The 13229-nt window shown below is 31.9% G+C and overlaps 1 protein-coding gene across 1 annotated transcript in view; it reads right to left on the minus strand.

The window, feature by feature from the left end:
* Positions 1 to 999: 999 nt before the first annotated feature.
* Positions 1000 to 13229, minus strand: part of LOC145662511 (uncharacterized) — a 507258-nt gene continuing 495028 nt past the window's right edge. Inside the window, exon 6 of the mRNA XM_081728161.1 lies at positions 1000 to 5815. Within this exon, the coding sequence (XP_081584287.1) occupies positions 5643 to 5815 (173 nt within the window). The 3' untranslated portion in view covers positions 1000 to 5642. The remainder of the gene's footprint in view (positions 5816 to 13229) is intronic.

Raw genomic sequence — 13229 nt, forward strand, 5'->3', positions numbered from 1 at the left:
CATATTATCTGAGAAAAGCTCCAAAACTTAATATTGATTTGTGAAGTTAATATGTGTACTCACTTAAATGAAGGTTGTATTCAAGATATTAAAATAATAGTTAAATCAGCAGAACCAAAATTAAAAATTGGTACATTGTTTCTAAGATACACATTGTAGATTTCCTCAAAGCAATCAAGTAAATGAGATAGTTTTATCCGGGTTAAAAACTTTTTGTTTTTTCATCATTGCATCATTTTTTAGGTCGAGTAATGTTTCAAATTTACAATAGTTCCTCAGTTGTGTGACGTTTTCAGTTAATTAATACACTCTAGTTGAAATGGCGTCTAAATTTAAACGATGCACATCTAGAAATTAAAAATTATAGTATTGAGGGAACGAAATTAGAATAATAAAGTTACTAGTATTTCGAAATAATTTAAATATGAAATAATTCTGCTCCCTTGACATAAATAAGTTTAACATACACATTATGTTTGTCAGTAGATATTCAGATATACAGCAGTCAATATTTATACAATAACAAGTATTCCATAGGAGGAAAAAAAAAGAAACTTCGTAGTAACATAATGGAATGTATCCATATTCATTCATGCACCTATGAAAAGAAAATTCGACTCCTACACATAATGGGTATTTACATTTTAAGAACCTATATATATGCAATAATTATAGTCCTCTCAGCCTTCAAAATAATAGCAAGCTAAATAATAACACTATGTACACAAAATTTTGGGCTAAGCATTCACTCACTCAACCACTCATACAAAAGCATACATGAAAATAGAAATTTTTCATTTTCTACTTTTTTCTCTTGTTACAAGTATTATATTTCCTTGTACTAAATTATAACTTCGATGAGAAGTGAAACAAAAACAATATTCATGATCAGATTACTTGTGTCAACAACTTGAAACTGTAATACAATTCATGTTTCCACAATGATTGGCATAGAAGTAAAGTCACATGACTGTTAACACATGGTCCCATTCGTATATGTTTTTATTTTGCGAAAATTAAATGTCTGGAATTAATTTTTCATATTGTACAAGAAATAGTGCAAAGTTAATGATTTTAAAACGTCCAGGTACTGTATAACGCAACTATCACATTGAAACAATACGTGAAAATTCAACTGATTTATTGCATTTTCGAAGCAGATATACAATGATATTTTACAAATGAATAGTGTATCCATCGTATATATATGTAGGAATGTATAGTAGATTTTTTGTGTGTATTGATTTAGGAACAAATCATTATACCAGCTACAAATATAATAGACACATGATCAAATTTAAAGCATGTTCAAGTGCACTTGTTTTATTATAAAGTTAAAATATTTTTTTTAAATATGGTGTACTTAAATGTTTTATATTGTCAGTCACATGATTAAAGGATAAATTAATTAATATTTCAATCATGGTGCACACACACATAGTGATCAAGAACAGACGATAAAGTTACAGAAGACTTAATTTCATTACTATTGCTTCACTGTTTTGCTATGTTCAATTTTTTTTATTTCACTTTTACAATACTTCCAAATTAAAAGCGTTAATAATTAGAGACTCAATTACAGGAGTCTTTAATTGTAAGTGTTCAAGAACGCACTACTTCTAAAGTGGTCAAATCTAGCGAACGGGACTCAAATTATACAAGCACCAATTTTTCAAAGCAAAAAAGTGTGGTCAGTGTGATTTTTCATTTTCTACTTTATTCATTTGTTACAAGTATTATATTTCCTTGTACTAAATTATAACTTCGAAAAAAGATTAAACAAAAGAATATTCATGATCAGACTACTTGTGTCAACAACTTGAAACTGTAATACAATTCATGTTGCCACAATGATGGGCATTGGTTGGATTCTCAATTATAAAGTACAGTATTACGCAAGATATCTTTATCATTAGTCTTTCAAGGTCGGCGGCAAACTGATCGACCTATATTGGATAACCATGAAACTATTAAATTTACTTTTTATTAAAGACATCAGTGTAAGTTACCTATATGAAGATCTGAAATGCTAAATGATCTTAAGTGCCAAAAACTGGTGTTCGAGGAAACTAAGAAAAACATTGCTACTTTCACAATATGAAAAAGTTTAATGCAGACAGCGCATTATGTTAGCAGTTATTACAAATACTTAGAGGCGTATTGACACCTAAATCTCACAGCAGGGCATTGGCATGGGGAAGTAGATCACATATTAGCAACAAAACAGTATTTTCTAGTTTTGGTACTTAGATCATTTAGTATTTCAGGTCTTCATATTAAGACACGTGTTTCACAAATAGAACTATTGATTTAGTAATAAGTGCACTTGATAAATTATTTAATAAGTATGGTATAAAGATACAATGATATATTCGAATTAGGATTAACGAAAATGAAACTATTGCAACAGGAATAGTTATCAACTAACAATTCATCCTTTAATCAACAACACATGTATAGGTATTATGCTATTTCAAGTGTACGAACTCGTATAACAGAACTATCATACTGCAGTCTACGAAAATAGTCAGGTTATATCACAGGACTTGATTTATCCACATATATACTGTGTGTTAGGAGTATGGAACATACGAAGAGATCAGAATATTATTACAAATAAATAGCGGAACGCCATTAAAAAACAGTTTAATAATGCATATTATGCGTCCGAGAGTGGAATAATATGATATTCCTGTAAACGTACTGGCCTAACTATGGGTAGTCTGCACATTTTGGCACAATTAAGAAACGGAGCAACAAATCGAAAAGGAAATTTCCTAATATAATGATTAACATTTGTGTAGTAAGTTATGGGTATAGTCTTGCAGTTCAGAACGTGATTTCTACTCCATCAATTAAAATGAATCATACGTTTATTTCATTCCACGACTACGAGACATTACACCATTTAATGATGAAAAGAGCATTTATTCGACGTAGTGTTTTAATTTTTGCGTATTTTGTGAGCCAACAACGTAGAGAAAAGATGCTAAGAGAAAATTTCGCTACATAGTTTCTTAAATTTAATGAATATAGAAAGCCACAGAAACGGACATATCACTGACAGTTTTTTTCCAATTGTACAAAAAATGTGCAGCTACTACCTATCTCGATTATTTACTTAATCCATATTATAATTCATCAAAAATAGAAGAATAATTCTACCTTATAAATTGTAATAGTAAAACCTGTAAACATATTAACCACCATTTGTTATATTTGGACCCCATTATTTGTATAGCCTATCTAAAGTAATATAACATGGAGAAATAGGTGTTCATAAATACTAGTCATTTACAATTCAGTGACATATTACGACCAAAAGTGGAAATGGCTTAATATACATTCTTAAATCTAGCCGTAAATGAACAATGTGTAAAAGTAACCAAAACAAACATTCTGTAAACATATTGGGAGTAATTTTGACTCAAAACAAGATTACAGAAAAGACTGAAATTCCAGAATTACTGTACTAGGAACATACACACATACACACAAAAAATCAACAAATTAATGAAGAATTAAAAGAAGAATGTATATATGGAAGAGGGTTTAAGTACTAATACACAGACATATTTATACATAACAAAAATAACAACAAGATGGTGATAATAATAATAAACTTAATTATATACATTGAATGAAAGTGCGAGTATTATAAACACATATTACAGAAACTGGTTGAAAAATAAAAATAAAAACTGGCAACTTTTACCAATATGTAATCCCACACTGTATTATATTATATAATTACTTACATATATGTTACAAGTGAATTATGGTATGCAGATATATCACATAACTATTATACATTAATTTCCGCAGCTTTTATTTTACTTCTGCAGATAAAGCAATTGAAAGAAGATTCAACTCCTTGTATATTCTGAAAACATCACCATTTAATTGTATGATTTAACAAAAAAAAAAAAAAAAAAAAAAAAACTTCAAAACTGGCACTATTAATAGATATAGATAATAGTTTATATAGGAACATTACTGTAAAATAACGTATCATTAAATACTTAATGTAAATTCAGGGGGAAATTGGTATGATAAATGTTTTGTTGTAAAACATATTATTTCAGGAGATTATAGATAAACGCGCGTACAACTTCACACACAAACATACACTCTTTCTCACATACACATCTTTAATAACAAGAAAAATAATCAAAGTGACCCGTCATATGTATTATTTCTTCTACTAGAACAGTAGGTATATAGTTTAAAAGTGTGATTCATAAAAAATATATATTATAGTATATGATAGTGAAAATTTACACAGGAATGTATGTAATGTGTATGGAATAAAAGAAAAACACACCCGCACACAACAGTATTTTCATATAACTCCCCACAAAATAATATCCAGCACCTTGATATCCTTAAATAAACAAAACCACACATTTTAGCAATTTCTTAAAAAGAAATGAAAAGAAAAACCTGTTTTTTATGTATTCAAAACTATAATTTCTTACAATAATGATGCTTCATCATTATAACTAATTAATCTACTTTAATTTCGTTTTAAATTGAACATAATTTAATTGAATAAAGTAGCCTTTCCCATCTTTTATCAGGTAATTTCACTCAAACTGCACGCGCTTATTTGTTTGTGTGCTTTTTTGTTTCTTTTATTTACGATGTGAAACGGAAAAACAAAATATACTATTGTTATTAAAACTTGTCAAAATTCACTGTCTAAGTATCTTATTAACGTAGAAAGATCATTTATCGCCTCCATTTTGTTAATTTCATGTTCATGTTTTAAAACAAATGTACTGGCTCCTCCTTAGAAATAGGAATAATATAAAATTTACTTAGGTAACACACAACATGTTCAATGATAATAAAATATACAATATGTCCTTAAGTTTTAAATAAAAAATAAACGCCATTGTCAGTCCTTTCCCCCCTTCCTTTATTTTGTGAAATCGACTTTGTATATTGATGGTTATGAACCTTCATGAATTATTAAATGGATATCTTCTCACATATATCTATTATAATATATAACCAGTGTAGTAGGAATGTGATATAACTTATTAAACGGTGGAGCAACTTATATTTATGAAGTTACATCTTAATTACATTCTTAATCCCATTTTTAAAAATAATAGGATTAACGTTCGAAGTTGTGAGATTACTGAGTTAAAACTCACACAGGTACTTGATATATATATTTATTCATTATATATATTATAATTCTAATATATTATTCTTTAATATATATATATTTATATTTAAAATTCTATTTACATTCTTCATATTTATTCACACATAAATGTCACTGTGGGAAAATATATTTCATAAAGTTCACAAATATTCACACTGTTTTCACACGCACGCGCACAGAACGATCGATTGAGTTTTTATTATTGTTGTTATTATTTTCAGCTGGTCCAGGCTCCATTTGGGTTCGTTACACGTAGATAAGGAGAGTTCTTACTATATTTATAAAACAAATTAGGCCACAGTTTCTAGTTTCAAACACACTTGCTGTAATCATGTAATTTACAAAAAAATAACCAGTATTAACAGTAAGTTTTGTGGTACTTCGAATATAAAAATAAATGAGTTCTTTTGGTAAAAAGTTCTTTTTTTTAGTAATGATATAAATTATTTTAAAATATATTGTGTTTTCAATGTCTTTTCATATGGAGAGATAGATGATCTGACCTGGAAAATGATCTTTGACACAAGTGGCATTTAAAGGGTTTCTGCCCGGTATGTTTTCTAAAATGACGGGTCAATTCATCTGATCTTGCAAATTTCCACGTGCATCCTTCCCAAGTACATTGGTATGGCTTCTCGCCTAAAAAAAGGAAGAAAAATATATCATTATACAAAACTTGTACAGATTTTGCAAGTTAATTAATATAGAAAATGATACACACAACTGAATGAACGTAACATATTCGAAGCTTCAGAATGATTGGATAAGTTTAAAGAGTTTTCTCTTATTATTCAGAGAATTTATTCCGTCTCTTATTTAAAGCTGAAGAGAGTCAATTTTAAACATGGAGTTAATTATTCTTTGGTATCAATAAAACAAATAAGATTTTATTGGTACCATTAAAACAGTATTTTATTAATATCACAAAAATAATGTTTTTGGTATCAAAAAACAAAGAATATTTTATTGATATCAATAAAACAAAGAAAATTTTATAATTATTAAATAAACAAAAAATATTTTATTGGTATGAACAAAAGCAAAGAATATTTTATTGATATCAATAACACAAAGTATGTTATAGAAAAGACATACATATTTCAAGATGTTTATCAGATGATGACATAATTTATCTACGCACACTATTCATTTCAAATTTTAAAAATATTTTGTGAGTAAACTCTTACGGAATTCAAACAAAATTTCTTACAAAATTTGAAGATAAGAATATAAAAATAATGTATTAATTATATCGTTATCCGTTAAGATACTTTGAACATGTATGTATCCATTATATAACATTTTGTAGAAAATTATCTTTGTTTTATTGAATATCAGTCAAATATCAATAACTACTAATGATTTGCCAGATTTGTCCCAACATAAGTCAACGGGCTGAAAAAAATAACTATAACGTAGGTATTCGACATCTTTAACACGTTAATGTCTAATCTCGAATTATCGTTTGTGAGTTTATTCCATGTATCTGCCGTCTTTTTTTTAAGAAAAAAAACTGACTCAATCCGAACCCCAACTTTGATGGTCTATAATTTGACAAAAAAAAAAAATCTGCACATGAGAATATTTAACAAGTGTACTATAGAACTAAAAGTCTGCCTCCATACCACGTTTGGTTAAAATCGTACGAGTTCTGCAGATATATTCTACACGAAAAATCAAATGAAGAGACAAAAAGACAGTTCCGTTCCATTTCATTTCATAAACTGACTTTCTACTGCCTCAGATCTCTTTGAAACATTTCTAACTCATAAAGAATTTTAGTGAAACTAATCAAGACTTATAATACAAAAATGTACAGTAAATTACGAATATCCTTTACATTGATAACTGGAGGCAAGAATCGATTTTTAACGATCAGTTCCTCCACAGGTGCGTATTCAATGATATACAAAGAGTGTAAAAACTACACAACTGGACCGAGACTCGAACCTATGATCTTCGGCTTACCGTGTTGATGAGTTAACCACTACGCTAGCTCGTTCACTCCTTGAACAGCCATACACCCCATCATTCTTGAAGTCGGTGTTAATTCGTTCATTTGTGTATCATTCAATATACACATATACAGAGGAATTGGTGTGTTAAAATTCGTTTTTTTTTTTTTTTTTTCCTTCATGTATGAACGTAATGTATTATACAACTGTTAGAGGTGTTTTGAGTGTGGACACTGGATTATCCAAGCACAGCAGAAGTTCTCATACAAACCATATGATCCGAGTCAATGAACATCAACTTCAAGAGAGAGGGAATGTATGGCTGTTCAAGTAGCGGACTGGGTAGCGTAGTGGTTGACGCATTAGCACGGTACTCAGAAGATCTTGAGTTTGAGTCTCGGTCCAGTCGTGTGTTTTTCCACTCTTTGCGTATCATACTCATATTCTGTTACTTCAAATTTCGATTCCCAAAAATTATTTGCACTTCCAAGCTTTCGGATATCCCTTGGAATACTGTTCTCGAAGGATAAAAATAAGGGTAAAAGCAATAAAACATCATTTCTTTATAAATTGATTATTAGTTTTATCTTTCGTGAGCAAGGCTCCAAGGCTGGCCGAAAGCTTGGAAGTGCAAAGAATTTTCTGTAACCGAAATTAAAGTGTGTTAAAATTCCTGAGTGTATTAGAATTTTGTCTGAAGTACTCCTATACTGTTTCCTCCAGATATTCAGTAACTATACAGACAGGAAGTTAATGGTCAATAACTTAACGAACATTTTTGGACTAGGGTGTTCAAATAACTTTACTCTGTAATTCGAATAATAATTTGAATATTTCTTTTCTATTCGAATAATAATTCAAACCTTTTGTTCAATTATTAGAATAATTGTTCGCAAATATCTTCGTTATTCGAATAAATATCGTTAGTTTAACTGAATTCTTGTCCGAATCGTGTCTGAATCTTGTCCGAATATCGTTAGTTTAACTGAATTCTTTAAATAGCAACTTCATTACCTATTTATTTGGGTTTAAGATTTTGTTGTTATTATCGGAGTTACAACAAAGTGTAAGGGGGAAAGCCATCTCTAAATATGACGTTTTCAATCTAAAGTAATTTTTTTTTTAATCGGACGAGAAGTTTGGGCTGTACACTCTTCATGCGCCAAATATTAAATGTAAAAGCAACGTTGCCATTTACTTGGACCCACAACATAAGCGAATGAAGTTATTGTTTCAAATGAGGGTTGGCCGTCGACATCTTAGCGTAAAAGACAGTAACTTCATTCACTTGTGTTGTGGGTCCAGGTAAATGGCAATGTTGCATTTTCATTTAACATTGGGCGCATAAGGAGTGTACAGCACAAACGGCTCGTCTGATTTAAAAAGTTCCTTCACTTTAGATTGAAAACATTATATTTGGAGATGTTTTTTTTTCTTACATTTTGTTGTAACTCTGATGATAACAGAGTTGCCCTATGTCAGGGGAATTTTGAGACACCCTGTATAATACTGGAATTAAGGACTAAAACTACTATTGACGTGGGTTCCGAATCGTGACTGAGGCTTAAATTCAGTATAGTTGAAGGGTACACAGACTATCATACAAGATCAATCTTCACAGTATAGGCCATTTCCCACCAAACCATCTTGCTTCCAAGATAGATAGATTTATTGGACCATGTCACCGGTTCCGGCAACTATTTGAATATAAGACGGAATGCTCGAATATAAGAGTATCGAATCCTACTTTACACCCTTCTATTAGGCAAATATTATCGAGGCTGTAAAAATATATTAAACACTCATCGCGGAACATTTTATATTTGAATAAAATGTTCTTTGATTCATCATTATTTATTTAAAAAAAAAAAAAACAATTGAGAATGCTCCAAGAGCATTGCCAGAACGAACTTAAAAAGAATGGAGAGATGGAGCGGGGAGGATAACAGTGATTGTTCCTACATGTAAATCACCTTCTTTGTTCCTCGCAAAACTTGCAAAATATCATCTCTTTATGATTTACGATTCGCGAGATATGGCTCCTTAAACCTCCCAAAATTCGAAATTTTTGGCCAATATCTGGGGAATGGTGGCCAGTAGCAAGATGATCAATGGCCATCGGTTACTATTGGTACCAAAATGTTCACCAACCTCTTAGATGTTGATCAATATCAATATGATCTCTCTGTGACTTACGGTTCCCAAAATATGGTTCCTTAAATCTCCCGAAATCGGAACTATTTTTGGCCAATATCACGGGAACAGTAAGCTATAGAGAGATGATATTGGTGTTAATCAATACCTAAGAGAATAGTAAACATTTTGATACCGATATTAATTGGTGGCCAATGGCCAACTTTTCACTGGCCACACGAGTGGCCACTGTTACTATTTGGTATCAAAATGTTCACCATTCTCTTAGGTATGGATCAACACTAATATGATCTCTCTATGACTTACGGTTCCCGAGATATAATGTAGGATCCGAACCACATGAACGTCCGTCGGGAATTGATACCGGGTCTCCTTTGCCGAAGGTGGTTTCTCTTATTTATACTTGAAGCAGAGATTAACAAGTTAAATTATGTAAAGAGGAAAGAGCGTTAGTTATGACTATGCCATCATGTTATTGTGAAAGTAATCCGTATTTGGGTGACGGTGAAATCTGCAATGTATCTTCTAAAAATAATAACGTCGGCGTTTTGTGTACAAGCAAAACTAACGATAATAATGTCAACAAAAGGGAATCTGCCCTGTTAAGCAGGAAGAACACACAATTGCATATTTTGTTGTTTTCTTGTTTTGGTACTGCCCAGCTTATTCTTTTTCTTCCGGTGCCCGCCCTTGACGGTAAAGTGCCGCATGCCGAAAAGAGGGACGGAGGAAACAAGGTATGCAAAATTGATATCTGTATGGAGACCACCACGATTCTTCGATGAGGAAGATCAGCAGCGTTCTGAAATATTTTAAAATGGGTGGAGCTACTTAACACGGTTGATTTGAACCTGTTGCACGTTCACACCTTATCCAATTCGTTTCAGACCGACGCCTCTTCTCCTAATGGTTGCACCTGAAGTGTCTTTTCAATTCTTCTTCATTAAAAAGACCACGACGAACTATCATAATTCAGATCTAAATCTGGCTTTCAATGTGTGTGAAGCACCATCTTATTGAGCTTTTGGTACATGGTAGAACAGCAGCAATATCCCAAACAAAGCTAGTCATTGGAAATCTGAACACGACGCAATACAAAAGATGTTAGTTTGCGATTATTAGTGTTCTTTCTTTAATCCACTCTTTATCTAACTTTCTTCTGGCGATAACAAAAGAACAAAACTATAGTTTTCGCTTGATTGAAATTCGGAATGTGTTACTGTTCATTTCGCGGCATTTTCTGACCAATTATACATGGTTCAGAGGTATACAAAAATGATTTTGCGTTTTACCAGCATTCACTTGTCTAGTACGGTTATAGAACGTATTTCATAAGCATTAATTACGTAATTGTTTCCTCATTCGCACTTAACATTTTTCTTTTAAAAGTAATGTGCCATTTACGAGATTCTTATGGAATTACGCGTATATTAAACTTTTGTTCTCGATAATTTTTCAAAACAATCACATTAATATTTAAGTTCTATGCAATATGTATATCCAAATGGGAAGTTATTATACAATCACCAAATATTGACATGATACAGCGAAAGGGTACTCTCTATTTATAGAAGAGGTTAGAATTCACGTTTTCTTAACTCGTGAACAACAACATGCTCCGGACTGTTTTACTGCCCAAATTTCTTCAGATAACTTTTTTTTTTTTTTTTTTTTTTTTTAATAAACTGAGTGAACCCCTGAAATGCTTTGAAACGAGAATAGTGAGAAATAAATTTCGTCTCCACCTAGGATCGAACCCAGGCCACCACATAGACAGATGACAAAGAGAGATTACAATATCATTAACCCACAAATGTGCATGCCATTAACATTCATGTAAAATTACGTAAGAATCATTACGTTTCTTTATAACATTGCAATTAATTACTGCGATACACTGTAAACAAAATAACCTATTGTATTTGTTTGAGAGAGTATTTTATTGACCAAAAGCAACAATCACTTGGCATTGATAACTTTTCAGTTTTCTCTTTAAATTTTACTGATAATATGGGTATATCATCATTTAGATTTGGAAGTGATTCATTGTATAGCGATGCACCACTATGTATTATGCTTATACAGGATGTTTCAAAACAACGCCGACAACGTTTGGGAGGTGATTCCTGACACCAAGATAAGACGAAAAGTATAGACCAACCTGGGTGCACAAATGCTTCCTTTCGGAGTTATAGGCTGCCGAAAACATGAAAAAATGAACTTTAGAGGTCCGTAGCTACAAAACTATGGGGTCTACCGTAGTCGAGTCAAGACTTCACTTAGGAACTAGTATGTGCCCATCCAAATATCCATGTCTCAGAATCCTGTTGTACTTTCGTAACGATTTTCATAGAGATACTTTATGAGTACTTCAAATTATATGCCCGTACTCAAATTGCCTCTCTAAAATTTGACGCGTGACTACCTTAGGATTCTGAAACATGTATTTTTGGATAGTGCACATATTAGTTCCTAAGTGAAGTCTTGACCCAACTACGATAGGTCCCATAGTTTTGGAGCTATGGACCTTCAAATGTCACTTTTTTTTTTTTTTTTTTTAAGTTTTCGGCAGCCTATAACACCGAAAGGAAGCAGTTGTGCACCCAGGTTAGTCTATACTTTTTGTCTTATCTTGGTGTCAGGAATCACCTCCCAAACGTTGACGGTGTTGTTTTGAAACACCCTGTATATGTATGGTCCTCCTAAATTTTACTGACAATATGAGTATACCACTTTCAAACCTGAAATATGATCTACTCGTATTATCAGTAAAATTTAAGAGGAAACTGGAAAGTATATACGAATTCTAGTAGCAACATAGCGTCAGTGAATTTTCTAGGAGGGTTTCCAGTTTCCTCCCTCATTATCATTCATTTTCATTAATCATCCGTTTCCCTTAGTCTGCAGAACATAACAATGGGACGTAATTCTTTCATTTCATTCTTTTTCATACAAATACGCACGGAAATGTTAATACACATTTTGTAGGAACTTTGAGTAGTTTGTGACATTTTCAATTAGTTGTTTTGTTAGCTATAATACTTACTACACGTTTCATAAAAAGTGGTAGAAATTTCGAGTCATTCCGCAAAACATAATACCATATTTTATACGCGAGTGAAACGTTGCACAGTAAAGACTTTTGGCAGCTGTCAAAGTAAGTTTTTTTTTCTTCTGATACTAATAATATCATGGCAACATTATTTGTTTATCTTGACTGTACATCGAATAACTTTCAAACTGTCTCACTACTTCCTACTTCGAAATGAAATGAAATCTTTGAGTTTTACGTCCCATGGTTATGTCGGCTAGGCTAAAGGAGATGGTGATAATGAGAAATGAATGAAATGGTGGAATGAAGAAAGTGGGAGGAAATGGGAGAACCCCGAGGAAACCCACGCACACGTTGTTTGTCCACCACAAAGTTTACTTGGCAGAGGCTGAGATCGAACTCAGGACCCCAAGCACCAGAGGTGAACGCTTTATCACTGAGCCACTACTAATTCCTACTTCGAATAACTTCGAGTTTTCATCATGCTAAGTTAAACCAAATATCCTATATCCTTCCTGAAAACAAATCCGGGACCATGTTCGCCAAAGATAGAGGTACTAATCATTCGTCTACTTATGATTACAGGGATAAACTTCTCGTTTGGAGGTAACAAAAAATGTCTGTGTGAGTGTACATGTGTGTGTGTACTCACTGTATTAAAAATACTCAGAACAGACACATAAAAAACTTTAAAAAATGTTCGGTTTTCACAAAGCACCTTCACTTTCTTAAGTTTTAGTAAATGCAATAGCATTCACAGTCATTGCATTTTACAAACAATGAAGAATATAAAAAACATAAAAAGTGAGCCACGTAGTATCTATAAAGTGCTCTTAAATAAACTAATAACCCTTGAGCAAGGTAGTATCTACAAAATGCCATTAAATAAACT

The sequence above is a fragment of the Thermobia domestica genome, chromosome 10 (assembly GCF_964235325.1).
Source record: "Thermobia domestica chromosome 10, izTheDome1.hap1.1, whole genome shotgun sequence".
NCBI classification, from domain to species: domain Eukaryota; kingdom Metazoa; phylum Arthropoda; class Insecta; order Zygentoma; family Lepismatidae; genus Thermobia; species Thermobia domestica.